This window comes from Leishmania mexicana, chromosome 31, assembly GCF_000234665.1.
Source record: "Leishmania mexicana MHOM/GT/2001/U1103 complete genome, chromosome 31".
NCBI classification, from domain to species: Eukaryota; Euglenozoa; class Kinetoplastea; order Trypanosomatida; family Trypanosomatidae; genus Leishmania; species Leishmania mexicana.
In genome coordinates this window covers 176,179-189,912 of record NC_018335.1, presented here as the reverse complement: position 1 = coordinate 189,912, position 13,734 = coordinate 176,179, and the positions used below count along the sequence as shown (strand labels likewise).

Genomic DNA, 13,734 nt, shown 5'->3' with positions numbered 1-13,734 from the left:
AAAAAAAAGGACCAGTGAGAAACACGTCGCATGCTACAAATCTCTGGCTCACTAACTCTCGGTGCCGCGGTTACAGCAGCTTCCTGCGACCACGCTTCAGTGACAGGCGAATCTTGCGCCGGCGGCCAGCGTTGATCTTCCAGGAGCGCCCTGCAAATGACTGGAAAGAACGGATCTGCGTAAACGGGGTACCGTCAGGGAAGTGAGGCGTTTCAGGGCCCTTCTTGATGCGTTGCAGGTCGAGTGACCACTGGTGGTCAAACCACGGCTTACGGCGCTTCCACACAAGCGGCTTTCGGCGGCCGCGCTGGGCCGGCTGACCAGTACCGCAGCTAATCTCCTGCAGCCGTTCGGGGTCGAGAAGTGGGGTGGGCATGGACTTGTTGTGGAGAGGCAGCATGGAGGTGAGCCTCACAGGGGTGGGTGAATGCTCCACGATGTAGGAGCTCGTGTAGCCCGTTGCCTTGATGAGCGGGACAACGCACTTGGTGATACTGCGGACCAGCATGGCGCCGTGTCAGCGCAAAGTCGCTACGCAGAACTTTGAGAGACAAAAATGGCGACCACTGAATGCGGAAGAGGGGTGAGGGCAACTGAGTGTGCCGCTCTTTCACTCACCTGGGCAAGCTCGTAGGTGCCAACTCTGCGCTAGCGGCCGTCTTCAGGGACTACAAGGGACAACTAGCGCAGCCGCCAGGCGGGAGAAAATGGCGGTGAGTGGGTGCAGAAGAGGAGACGGAAGAGAGGTAGGAAAGGCAGCAGCAACAGCCGCAAGGGGCGATGGAAAGAAGGCACCAGACACAAGATCGAAGCGATTGGTGAGCAAGGGGGTCGAAGAGACACACGATCCTCGCCCGCGGAGGAATGCCTATTGCGTGCGTGGTGGCGCACTAAAACGATTTGAGCAGTTACCGTGACTCAGCATCTCCGTGTTGTCAGTCACTTTCGTCTTTGATTGTTGTTGTATAAGGAAGGCGCTCCCGGGGATGGACACGCTCCCCTGCGCCGCGGCGGCGCACCGCCCGATACTGGAACACATTCTTGCCAACAATGTCAAGAAAGCAATCCAAGAGATCATACACAGCGAAGGCAAGGATGGATGATGACTGGCGATGTTTGCAGGCGTGTCACAAGTTGTGCCTGCAGTTGCGAAAGCATGCGATGCAGCAGCTTTTGCAGTGGCGCATATTGAAAGGAAGGCAGTGGGGGCACACGTGGCAGTCACACGCCATGCACACACGAGAGCACTGTGTACACACGACGGCACCGCATTTGCACAGGACGTTGTGGTAGCAGTGGTGCATCAGCACTGGCGGCATCAGCGCGCCAAGTGGGACCACTGGCAGGGGACTAGAAAACATGGACACGTTCGTTTCCGTGTATGTAGTGCCTTATCACACCTCTTTGATGGTTCTGTGTGTGCGTGCGCGCGCCTCCCTCTGCGTGTCTGCTGCCGAGCGAAGAGAGTGCGATGGTCACAAGTGCCGAGGCAAAGAGCAGTTCAAGCAGAGAAAGAAACAAAAGAGAGCTACTCTGGAAGTAATACTTTTGGAGTTGTGTATGAGATCCGACCTCCGTTCTCCAGCTCGATTATGGCAAGCCTTTCTTTGGGCGGTTCACTTTCGGGGCACCCGCGTGCTCGTCGAGCCGGCAAAGCTCCCAACACATAAGCCTGGAAAAGGACTAGATGCAGAAAAAAAAGGCCGTTAAAACAACACACAGTGAGACGGTACCACAGGACGAAGAAGAAAAGAAAACGTAGGTGTCACTGGAGGACGCAGAACAGATTACAGTTGTTGAAGATAGACTTCTGAACTCCGTTGACTTTTTTCCCGTGTTTTCCTCGCGATATACCGTTACTTTCTTTTTTGCACAAAGAGGGCAGGCAGGAAACGTGGCCGCCACAAAGGGAGGAGAGGCAGTGGGAGGGAAGAGAGTGAAGGAGGAAAAACATGAAACTATTGGGAACGTCTTCTCCGGAGTGCCAGGGATGCTTTCCCCCTGAATAGGGCCTCCCACTTCTTGACGGGTAGAGAAGTGGATGAGTGGCGCAGAGTGCGTCTTTCGATTGACAAGAGTGTACTGTCACTGTCGGCACTAGCGACGAGCAGCCTTTCACTGTGACGACAGTATGTTCATGCGTCGCGGCACTTACTCTCTTCCAATGCTTTGTTCTTGTTGCTGTTGCTTCGCCTCCGTGAATCCGCCTTGAGGAAAACGTCAGTTTCTCTCATGCCTCCAACTCATTCGAGAAAAGGTACAAAATAAATAACGGAAGAGTCATCCGGTGGCACGGGCCATTTGACAGCGATGCACCATCGCTTTCTCAGTTTCATTTTTTTCTTTGTCGTCTTCCTCGTTGTTCTTCGACGGACAGTATTCTCTGGTATCTTCATCCATAGCATGTGCCTGCACACGCGCACACACAACCCCATTAAGACGCACAATCGAGGTGGAAACGAACAGAATGAACGGCGCACAAAACGTTTCAACTCGTCCGCGAACAGAGGAGACGAGGAGAGATCACGCCAGATATGACGAAGCACAACGGAGGAGCTATAAAAGGAGAGGGTAAGACACCGTACAAAAGAAAAGAAACGAAGAAGCACTAAAAAGAAAACAAAGTCGGGGATTTGCCGCAAGTATCCAGCCGGGAAGAGGACACACGAAGCGGAAACCACGTGAGAGTGTCTGTGCGCGAGCCCATCACTCTTCCTCCGCCCTTCCCTTCCCCTCACCACACACATGCGAAGAGAGAAAGAACGACATTACTCGTCCCGCTGGCGCGAGGTAGAACCCGCCAGTGAGAATTATGAACCAGTCGTGAAGCGAAATGCAGCACCGACCTTCACCCCGGGTTCCTCCTCCAACAGGTAGGCCGACACAAATTTACTCTCGCAGCCGCTCTCCACCATATCGAACCACCGACACCTCTGTTGAGGGGAGCAGCGCGAGCTACCGGACCATCGCATACCCATCGAAAGCGCAGAGAAGGGTCGAACATCAAAGCACACAGGTGAAACCAGCGAAGGAGGTCAGAAGAGGGTCACAGAGAAAAAAGGAGGAGGGGACAGCGTGAGGTAAACAGATGAGTAGCTGCCACGCATGCAATGTCTGAATGCAGATACAGATTGGGTTAGGCAAGGTCCAATGCCGTGGTGTACGCATCCGCTCTTGCGGCGCCCCAAAATCCTATTCCCTCAGCTTGAGTGATTTTCCTTTCTTTTGTAGGCTACACCGCTGGTAATTAGTAGCCGAGCTTGATGAGGTAATCCGCTATGCGCTTCACTGTAGTGTTGCAGTCCGCAGGGTTCACGGTGACTGTGTGGGCCGTGTTCTTCTCAAGATCCTGCTGAAGCGAGGAGGTGTCACCGGGGTTCCCATACACCGCAACGATGAATGCCTGCTTCGTGGTGTAAATGCACCCACCGGCTGCACCCTTCTTGAAGAAGATGTACTTGCAGTCGCCGTCGGTGCCGCATTGGAGGCCGAAGAACTTGACACCGTAAATGTTCACACCAGAGGACTGCACGAGCGAGAAGTCGGACAAGCACTTCTGGATGTGCTGCACCTCTTCCGGCTGCGGAACGTAGCTGCCGCCGTATGCCCAGTAGCTGCCGTCAGCGGCTCCGATAATAGCAGCGCTGTGCATGTAGCCGCTACCGATAAGGCTGTCTTCAACGTACGCCTGCCACGACATGGTGCTAGTTTCTGAGAAGATAGAAAAGTGAATGAAGCGGTTTCGTTGTTTTCTCTTTATGCTTTGGAGACAACCGAGTAGCGTTCGTTTGCTGCTATGCAACGGGGGAGAGAGGAAAGCATGGTTTGTAAGTACAAAAATGGGTAGTGAGGGAAAGTGAAAAGAGGGCGCGTAGAGGGGCACCGAGTTCGCAAAAGTGCATGACAGTGTTCGACACTTCAAGGCTAAACAAGGGATGCGGTCCTCTTTATGCACTTTTGCATGTACACAAGGTTCGCTCTTTGTTTTTCATGGTGAGCACCACCGTAAGGTGTAATACCGTCGCGCACTTTTGTCGAGGAGTGGGGAAGATAGGAAACGGTGCTGCTGTTCATTTTCATTGTGTACGGAGGTAGATGGGCGATCCGTAAGGCAGAAGGTGAGGTAGAACATGTCTCAGCTGATACGGCTCGGCATCTCCCGTTGGGAAAAAAAGAAGCAAATGAAATGGCTGGCTTGCGCGTAAAGAAAAACTCCGCTGGAAAGGGACAAGCGCACAGCAAGTCAATATTATCAGTGCCTAGCAAGAAAAAGAAACGGAAGGGGACCTCATAGCATTTATCCAGCTACCCTCAGCTGGAAGAGCTCCCAAAGATCTCGAAACGCAATAGGTTCGCACAAGAAGTGAAAAGGCGCCGCGAAAGGCTCTGAAATACACGCGGCAAACGAAAAGAGAGAGAGACGGGGACGAGTAGCAAGAGTGAAAGATTAGCGCTAGAAGAACCCGATTTGTCTTTCGCCAAATGCAAGAGTTCATTCGACTGCTTGACCTTTTTTTGGCCGTTCTCAGCGCGATCGAGGAACGCAGAAGCCACACCTTAACAACGTCACTAGAAAATGGAGAACAAGGGGGAAGCAAATGCAAGAGCAAGCCATGTAGAGCGCGTCCCACACCAGGCGCATGGTCATGCACGATGCACCCACGATAGAGAAAACGAAAGCGACTGAATGTAAAAGTGCTCTATGCATTTTGGCTTCACGAGAAAGGCGGCACCGTGAATGTCCACAAAGCAAGGTAACGGAGTAGCGAGTACTGAGTGGAGAGCCGAGCATAACCACTACTCTGTATACCCTGGCCTGATCAAGCACTTCACCGAAAGAAGTGTCACTGCCATGATAAGGGCCGTACCACCCATGATTATCAGCAGGGAGCCGAGAACATGGCTTCTACCCCCGATCCATGATCGGGTCTCGAGTTGCACAAACTTCTGCGATCCGTACGGCGCAGTCGGGTATTGCTCCGTGATCTCAAAGTAATAGTCACCGGCCGGCAAATCGACATTGAGAATGCGGTAATTTTTCGTCACATCAGACGTGAAGGATGGATCGAGCCACACTATCAAATCCTCATCAACGTTGAATGGGATCTTGTGCCCAGGCTCTTGGTAGTAGTAGCCCTCTTTCAGATATGGATCAGTGGCTGACTTGTCACCGCCACCACTCCACATGGGACCGTTGCCGGGAATCAGCCTCGGAGGCTTGAATCTCTCTTTGACGTCACTTTTACGAGCGATGCCAGACTTCACACATTTGTTATCTGCCAGCAGACTCCTTCCGTCGACCGTGAAGGCGCCGCCGTCGCAGATGAGGGTGCCGTCCATCCTATACAGACTGATGCTGTCGTTGAATATAGCCCACGGGTAGGCACCACACGGGTTGTAGTAGCCGGGGACAATAATGCCAGCTGCCTCTCCAGGAAAGCGGAATGGGGCACACGACTTTGAAATTACAGACGCTCTACCGCTAAGTTGCGCGTAGTCCACAGAGGCAGTAAAGTAGCGGTAGTTTTGAAAGAATGGCCTGAGGCGATACTGTAGGTGCACCGGAGCTGTTAGACTCTGAGACAGCGAGAACATAACCAACGTTTTGACACCAGAAGAGTAGGTGGTGTCATTGAATGGAAAATTAACGGCATGCTCACCAGCCGCCCCCATTGCAAACTTGTAGTTGTTGATATGATCGTAGCGAAAATCAAGCCTTGTCGTCCTATCCCCGGTCACGATTACGACGACGCCGATCGGAATAGCAAGAATTGCCAGAATAAAAAAGACAACAGAAACAGACAGCGGCGAATGAGGAACAAAGACGTGCGGCAGCTGCTGCTGCTCAACGCGGTTTTTCAAATGTGGCTTTGGGGGTAGAGACGCCATGATTTGGCCCACGAATAATAGCAGCAGAAAAAAAGAATGAAAAGCAGTGCACAGGAAAACAAGTGGAACAAGAGAGCAACGAAAAAAGGGCAGCAAAAGCTGTATGTCAAGCACAAACACGAGGTGGAGAGTAGTGCACTGAAGCCTGGAGAGAGAGAAGCGGGAAAGAGAAAGTGTAATACATCTCACAGTAAGATTTCGTGTATCCTGTTGGCTTCGACTAGCAAATGTTGGTCTCTTCCAACAGATCTAGAGAACATAGCCAATATTTTGCTTTTTTCGCAAGAGCCATCCCTTCTGCTTACCGACCTTCATAGGGGCTCTAGGCAGCTTTCTTTTCCGAAGACTTCATTTTTTTTTTTCATTCGTGCATCTCAACAAAAAGAACAGAGGAGATTCACACAGTCGCAAAACGGCAAGTGCCAAAACAGAAAAACGGAGCACTGTCTTCGAAAAACAAAGGCCTATATACTGTTACTTTGACAAATAGTTTACATCCGTGAAAATGCCACCAAAAACAACGGGAGCTAAAGATTTATTCTATGGTAAACAATTTGTTCGCCCTCGACCCTGGGAACCACCACTCCACCCCGGAAGAAAGCTTCCTTGCTCAGAGTGAACTCGTCTGACGCATGCGTCTTGCGTGACTGTACTGTGCTGGCTGGGCAGCACTCCATAATTCTGTCCATGAATGCAACATAATCCGCCACCTCACGACTTCTAGCCCAGTTATCAGCTAATTCGAGCATCGAATTGGCAAAGCGGCCAAACTCGATCCCGCTTTTGCCCTGTGAATCGTACTTATAGTCTTCCAGAATAAACTGCATCGTCGCCGGCAATAATGTCATCTGTTCGATTCCGAAAAGAGTAAAATACAGTTGCTGGTGAAACTGCTTGTAGGCATCCTCGGAAATAATGCCGCCATTGACACCACCAAGGCGGACCCACAGCACCTCAAAGCGCTGTAAGAGCTTAGAGGAGAGCAAAAGTTCGAGCTTCATTTTCTCCATCAAGGCATCTCCGAGCATAGAATCGAAAATGCGCTCCACCCGCATCCAGGTTTTCTTTTCACCTTTGGCCTCCAAAAATACCTCCAATAAGTACGTAATTTTGTCTTGACTAGAGGCACGATCAGCAGATGTCTCGCAAATGAGACTCGAGTACGGATGCCGCAGGCTTCCCAGCGAGCGGTGAGAAAAGCTCAGCGTTCGTGGACGTTCGATGAAAACAAGCTCTACAAGCTTCTCAACACCTAGCTTTCGCGCATCACAAAGCTTCTGCGCCTTTGACTTAGCACCCTTAGCAGGCATTAGGTCACGCAACCGCGAGATTGTGATAATGGGGCCTTTATAAACGCATTCGACATAAAGACGCGCCGTTCGCTCATGAGTAAAAAAATAAGAGAATGCACCCGTCATGAAGAGGTGAGACAGAGAAGTGAAGTCTGTCGAGAACCAGAGCAAACACACTCGAGGCAGGCAGATGAGCTGCTCAAAGGGTATTTCATTGCAACATACACCCATTGCCGCGCCGATCGCAAGAAACAGGAATACGTCCGTTTGCCAGGGCTGATCACGTACCCAATCACGGCGGCGACTGGCAAAGCCATCAAAAAGAGCCCTGCTTTGTCAGGCCACCGAGCTCCAAAGCACTACAACGGCCCCATTGTCATTGCTCCAGATTGAAGAGCGTTTTTTTTTTCGAGTGTGTATCTGCTCGCATGACACGAAGTAAATAGTGAAAAAAAAACAGCATGTTTAGCAACAAAAAAGGAAGGGACCACCAAAATGCAGTGTTGAGAGTAATATCAAAGCGCTGAGAGTGAATCAAAAAGAAAAAAATAGAGCGAAGAGCGTTGCTACAGCAGAGGTCAAGCAAGTGCAGTGCAAAAACATGGAGGAGTAGAGTTAGCAAGAGCACGACGAAAGGTATGAGTTGTTTGCCGTGTTGTCCTGGCTTAGCTGGGCTTCGCTCTCTGGCTCTGCAGCGCTTGCCAACGACACCGCACTTTTGGCGACTCTCAGGAAGGCTTCAGAAACAAACTCGCCTGTAGCCGCGGACGTTTCAAAGTGCAGCAGACCATTTTGCTGTGCGTACAAAGATGCCTCGTTGTGCTGAACTGCGCGAACGCTATTCCCCTTGGCCAGGTCAATTTTATTTCCGATGAGCATTACTACGACATCGCTTCCTGCTAGCTGTCGCACGTCACTTAACCACTGTGGAACACTTTCGTACGAGCTTCTATTGTTGACATCGTACACGATGAGGCATCCCGTGGCACCACGATAATAGCTCCTCGTCACCGACTTGTATCGCTCCTGGCCAGCCGTATCCCAGATCTGCAGCTTGACCTTTGCTCCACCCAAGTCAATAATCTTGGCACCATACTCAATGCCGATGGTCTGCGTTTGCTCATCAGAAAAAGTGTCCTCGATGAATCGGTGCAGCAGGCACGACTTGCCGACGCCACTATCTCCGATGACAATGAGTTTCAACAGCTGCTGATACTTGTCCGCCATCCTTTCAGCAACCTTTCCCAGCATAAAGCCAAGGAAACCAGACACGTGTACGTAGGTTTTTCTGACAGCTACGGCGGTGCAATCTGGGTAGCCAGCTGCACGAGAATGAAATGTGTTTGAGCCTGAATGCTCTCTACTGACAGCATGGTGCATACAAGAAAGTAAACAGAAAGGCGGGTAGAGAAAAAGCTTGGTTATCATGTATCATTCGGAGTTCAAAAAAAAAAAAGACGGCAAGGCAACAAAAACATCTGACCACCATCCCAGTTGATTTCGATGGTGCCAGCGCGTCCTTAACCGTGAACGGTGACTAATAGTCTTGTTTCGGAAAATAACCTAGCAAAATGCTTCGCTTTTTTCTTGAGAACTGTGTTGTAATCACCTGAAGCGATTCCCTGCATTGTCACATTCTCCTGCTACCGTGGCCGTGAGGTGACCCGGCGGTATTTTTCGCAGGCAGAGAATGAAATGGTCTCTCTTTCCACTCCTCGCTTCACGTGACCACTGCTAAAACCCTAAAGGTCGCTTACTCTCTCTTCCGCGGCAAAACACTTGGCACCTCTCCGCACCCAAACACCTACTATAGCAGCTGTCCACCTCGTAACAGCACACACTACAAAGTTGATGCAAACCCCTTTTGCAAGCGACCCTCCCCCTTCCATTAATCACAGCCACCTCAGCAATTCTTCGCGAAGAGCAGTACACTCCACGACAGCCTCTTCGAGCAATCCGGGCGCCTCTTCCACGCCCTGATGACGGGGGGAGACCTTGATGCGTGGTATCACAGAGTCCGGTGCCCCACTCTCTCTGGTGAAGCCAGGCAGTCCCCCCCCCTCCTCCTTTATCCGCTGCCCGTGTACCACCACCTCTGGTGGTGACAGGGTCAAGCACCTACGACATGGGGGGGGTCAGTGCGATTAATTGCTGCTGATGTCGGCAGCCGGGTCCTGGATGGCGTTCATTCAGGGTGGCCGGCGACATTGAGCATATTTGCGCCATCCATATAATGCGCAAAGTGCCGGCGTGACTGGAACGCACCGCACGCGCCCCTGGTTGCCTGCTGGTGGGGGGCCCGGGCCACCCCGGGAGGGACGCACCAGGTGGCCACCGACATGATGGGGGAGCGGCTGTGAGGCTCCCTTCGGGGCCGCGGGTGGGTGGAGCTTGAGGCAGAATCCGTGCTGTGGTGGCTGGGCCGGCGCATTGCTGTAACGCGTGTCTACTGCATCGCGCCATGCGATGGGCCTGTGACAGGCCGGGTGGGGTGGTGTTGACCTCATGCCTTGTGACGGAATGGTCACCTAAGGAGGAAAATGCTCGTGTTTTCTAGTTGTGCTTCCGCTTTCTGCGACCTCTGCCACATGGCACGGTCAGATAAATGATATAATGAAATTGGGGAGTAATAGACCAAAGGCTCGGATTTCTGAACGGTGTAGAGTAACCACGGTGACCGGAAAGCTTGTCCTCTGGAGAAGGCGATCACCCGGCGCAAGGGGTTGAATGAAGCGCCATATTCTGTCCGTATAGTTCTCAATGGGACTTCAGGGCCTGGCAATCAGCTGGTATGATTTTTCGTCCAATGACAGACAATGAACCTGCTCAAGCGTGCCAAAGCTACCGAAAGAAGCGAAGTGGGTTCTGGAAAGCGGGCTCTCTCCACTGATAATCTTGCACAACTGGCATCGAAATTTTAACATGTGTGCATCGAGGAAAAAGATTAAACGCACGAAACGGTCTCTTTTACAATATGGAGGCATCTTGGAGCGTTTTTTTTCCGCACAAGGGGGAGCGTCTTTTACAATCTCTTTCCTTATGTTTCACTCCTTTTCCTTCTGCTCGTATTTCTTTTCCCTGGCTGGATTTTTTCGGCTACTTCTTTTTTCAGCTTCTTCCAGGAAATGAGTGCGTCAGGTGCAACTGCATCAGAAGGGGAGAGCCCGCCTCGAGGTGCACGAACCGTTTCATTTCATCCGGAGTCGACCTTTAATGAGCAGCACAATGCCGCGTCGCAGCGATTCTCTCACACGAGTGAGCCAGGCTGGGAATCTCGAGAAAGCAACTCGGGATATGCAGCTCAGGACGACGGGGACACTGCCAACGAAGGTATCCGAAGAAGCTACTACAAACGCCTTTACAGATTTTACAAGAAGTACAATCCTCAAAAACTGTGCAATGTGGAGAAGCTGCTACGCGAGTGTGGCGGTGAGGAAGAGCAGCTTTTTGCGATCTTGGTGGGAAAATATGGTCCAGAGCCGGAGGAAGGGAGTTCCATGCTGAGTGGTGATTCGGTGTTCTCCAGCGCCAGTGATTCTGTTATGCACTACTCGGGAAAGCGTTGCCAGTTTCCCAAAAAAGTGAAACCAGAGGAGGGAAACACCGACTGTGAAACACCGTACTGGGCAGGAGCTTCCTCGCTGATAGGTGACCGTGATTTGCTTGCCCTTCTACAGAATTTGGAGACGCCGAACGTTGAGCTGCAGAGGTGTTACATGGGTGTTTTTGCCGAGCACCCAACGGACTGCTGGAACGGAATGGCATACATTACACGAGCGGAAGGTATCGCCCCCGCTAATACTACGTTTCTCGGACACACTTGGATCGGGACGCTTGGCAGTGGTAAAGTCCTCTTTCACGAGGGCAATAAGTTTCATCGCACGACACTTTACTGTACTGAGGTGTGTCAGAAGAGGGGCGATCATGAACGATGGAGGCTCTCTGTCTACCGTGGCGAACTGAATTACTTGATTCTGCTGCGCACGGTGTGGGACCCTGTGGTTGTGCCCGAGCCCCTGCCCTTGAACCGATCAAATCTGTCGGAGTGCGAAGTGCACTCCTCTTTGGACGGATTCCCCACGCGACTTTCTAGCATGAGCTCGGCCGATTCCGGTGGCAGTAGCAGTCGACAGCCGATTCAGCCACCGCAACCACAGCAGCATTCCCTGACTCTTGCCCTTGTTCAATTTACAAAACTTCTTGAGGAGTTAGAATCACGTATTATAGAGCGCCTCGAGGGTCTGGAAAGACGAATGTCTCGCCTCGAAAATATGTGACTGTGGTGATCTACTGCTCAGCTGCTGTTATCTCCGTTTTTTCCCCTTCTCTGTGTCGAGAGACTCAACGATAGTTCTTATTCACCTTTGTCGTTCACCTCTCTTCTTGTCTTGTGCTAGTCACGGAGCTGATAAAAAAAATTAGGTGTCACGTACTACTCTTTGTTTCTCAGGTGTGGGATTTTCCATCATCTCATCTGCTTGGCTGGGAGCTGTTACGGGGCCGCCCGTAGCTCTTTGAGTTTTGCAAGGGTACTCATCGTACCAAACAGACATAGTGGGCTTCGACTCGGTTTCTAAAGCTGCTGATTATATTACTTCATCCTACGCATCATTATCTTCCTTGGCCAATATTCATACATTCTAGAGTTTCCAAGCGCTCAAACTTTAAGACGAGGGAGCTTTTTGGATAATATCTTGACTTATATGGTTGGATCCTTGCACACAACGATGAGGATTACAATCACGACAAAAATGGTAGGCTTGTCGGTGTTTGATTCCACGACCGAGTACGATGCGAATGATCAATTGTACGCTGTTGTCGATCAAATAAAACGGCGCCATGGGTCAACCGTTTCACAGATCCGATTATGGAAGTCGAAAGTGGAGCCGACAGTGATTCTGCGTGATCATCTGCAGCCGCTGTCAAACATTTTCGGCGGCGAAGAGCAAGGTAGTGAGTCTTCTGCGCACCACTGCATTTACTACGACTTCAGCCCTCGAGAAAGCAAGTGCGCTATTCTCAATGTAAATTAGCACCAACCTCTGCGAATTGCATTTTTTTTCCAACTCTTCTCGCTATTTGCCGATATCTACTGCCCGATGGGGATATGTTGCTCCCTGTACACCATGTCTCTTGTGGTGTATGTAGTTATTGCTTCTCCTTTGCTTTGCGTATATGCCCCTTCTCGTGAGGTAAGCTAGCACGAGGGTTCGAAAGAAAAAAGCTGCTGCTCTCAATCTACAGGGCCTTTGTGAAAACGATTTTTCGCTCATTAGTTGCGTCCTCCTTTATCGCTGGATATGCAGAGCCGGTAGCTGGTGTTTAGCCTTGCGACTTACCAACGTTACTCTGCTTTGTTCCACTCTTTGTTGTGGACCTTAGCATGACTCCATCTGTCTTCCTTTACTCTTTGCTTTGTCGTACAAAAAAAAATGGCACATCCTCTGCACTGTAGCTGCCCATTGACGTTCAGCGCGCAAGGCTGACGGTAGACCAATAAACCCACGAAGTTGCGGTGATATTCCCGCTGCTAGTTTATGGGAGGCGATGGACAGGCGCTGGCGAACAAACGTTCGCTGCTTCAGAAGTCAAGAGTTTATGTCACTGCGGCTGACTTAGAGTCAGGACAGGCAAAGGAGAAAACATCGCAAAAGTCACGAACGGTGGAGCGATGGAGTCACTGCGCGCTCTCTCTGCAACCGCTAGAGGCACCGGCAGTGTTTGACGGGGCTGGTGATATTTTCTCGAAGCAGAGCGTCGTTAACTATCTGCTCGATCGTAAGGAGCGTAGTAACGGTGCAGTAGGAGAGAGGGAGGACAAGTTTTGCATAAAAAAGCTCACAGATGTGAAAGAGATTGCGAATGAGGTAGGTAGCGATGGAAGTGTCTGTTGTCCTATTACGGATTACTCCACAGTCTCAGGAGTGCACTCCTTTGTCGGTTTCTGGGGATGCGGGCATGTTGTGTCTGCTTCAACACTGAGCAAATCGAGCGATCTAACGTCACAGATCGACGTTGAATGTCCTTTTTGCGGCCTTGAATCGTTTTACGTTCGCCTCATTTGCGAAGACGCAGAAGACGCGGAGAATCAACAGACGTTTTTGCGGCATTACATCAAGAGGTCCCGAAAGCGCGTGCGGGATGATGATGCGGATTAGGTGGTGACGGTGAAAAGCCTGATGCAGTACGTGCGACGAATTCCGCATTGCACATGATCATGCTTTCGATGTGCGCTCAGGTTAAACTGAAGAATACACAGGCACTAGCGTCAGCCACAGCATACAATGCTGCGGTGTACGCTGCGCTGTGTTGCACTGCTGCTATAATGGGACAAAATTGTGTATATATTTCTGTCCATAGTGCGTGCACTTCCACGTCCTGAGGACTGAATACCGGCTCTCTAGGCCTGTCGCTTGTGCCTCTGATTTTAGTTTGTTGTCTACCACTGTGAATTGGAATACATTGCCAAATACAGCAAGCTTGTTAAATGGGCGATTCCAGAGGAGCCGACGCCAACTGAATGGATCACGGACCTGACTAACGGCCTCCAACG

General features: G+C 51.0%; 8 protein-coding genes across 8 annotated transcripts; 3 read left to right on the top strand and 5 right to left on the bottom strand.

The window, feature by feature from the left end:
* Positions 1–70: 70 nt before the first annotated feature.
* On the bottom strand, positions 71–508 carry LMXM_31_0530 (conserved hypothetical protein; the record flags this gene model as incomplete). Its single annotated transcript, XM_003877846.1, has 1 exon — positions 71–508. One exon carries the CDS (start codon positions 506–508, stop codon positions 71–73), a length of 438 nt encoding a protein of 145 aa, XP_003877895.1.
* Positions 509–3,247: 2,739 nt separating this feature from the next.
* Positions 3,248–3,700, bottom strand: LMXM_31_0520 (putative profilin; the record flags this gene model as incomplete). The annotated part of the gene is made up of 1 exon (XM_003877845.1): positions 3,248–3,700. One exon carries the CDS (start codon positions 3,698–3,700, stop codon positions 3,248–3,250), a length of 453 nt encoding a protein of 150 aa, XP_003877894.1.
* A 1,097-nt stretch (positions 3,701–4,797) lies between these two features.
* Positions 4,798–5,889, bottom strand: LMXM_31_0510 (conserved hypothetical protein; the record flags this gene model as incomplete). The annotated part of the gene is made up of 1 exon (XM_003877844.1): positions 4,798–5,889. One exon carries the CDS (start codon positions 5,887–5,889, stop codon positions 4,798–4,800), a length of 1,092 nt encoding a protein of 363 aa, XP_003877893.1.
* A 527-nt stretch (positions 5,890–6,416) lies between these two features.
* LMXM_31_0500 (conserved hypothetical protein) lies at positions 6,417–7,199 on the bottom strand (the record flags this gene model as incomplete). Its single annotated transcript, XM_003877843.1, has 1 exon — positions 6,417–7,199. The coding sequence occupies one exon, from the start codon at positions 7,197–7,199 to the stop codon at positions 6,417–6,419; it is 783 nt and encodes a 260-aa protein (XP_003877892.1).
* A 597-nt stretch (positions 7,200–7,796) lies between these two features.
* LMXM_31_0490 (putative ras-related rab-4) lies at positions 7,797–8,408 on the bottom strand (the record flags this gene model as incomplete). The annotated part of the gene is made up of 1 exon (XM_003877842.1): positions 7,797–8,408. One exon carries the CDS (start codon positions 8,406–8,408, stop codon positions 7,797–7,799), a length of 612 nt encoding a protein of 203 aa, XP_003877891.1.
* A 1,898-nt stretch (positions 8,409–10,306) lies between these two features.
* Positions 10,307–11,458, top strand: LMXM_31_0480 (conserved hypothetical protein; the record flags this gene model as incomplete). Its single annotated transcript, XM_003877841.1, has 1 exon — positions 10,307–11,458. One exon carries the CDS (start codon positions 10,307–10,309, stop codon positions 11,456–11,458), a length of 1,152 nt encoding a protein of 383 aa, XP_003877890.1.
* A 450-nt stretch (positions 11,459–11,908) lies between these two features.
* On the top strand, positions 11,909–12,214 carry LMXM_31_0477 (conserved hypothetical protein; the record flags this gene model as incomplete). The annotated part of the gene is made up of 1 exon (XM_003877840.1): positions 11,909–12,214. The coding sequence occupies one exon, from the start codon at positions 11,909–11,911 to the stop codon at positions 12,212–12,214; it is 306 nt and encodes a 101-aa protein (XP_003877889.1).
* Positions 12,215–12,718: 504 nt separating this feature from the next.
* On the top strand, positions 12,719–13,339 carry LMXM_31_0473 (conserved hypothetical protein; the record flags this gene model as incomplete). Its single annotated transcript, XM_003877839.1, has 1 exon — positions 12,719–13,339. The coding sequence occupies one exon, from the start codon at positions 12,719–12,721 to the stop codon at positions 13,337–13,339; it is 621 nt and encodes a 206-aa protein (XP_003877888.1).
* Positions 13,340–13,734: the final 395 nt, after the last annotated feature.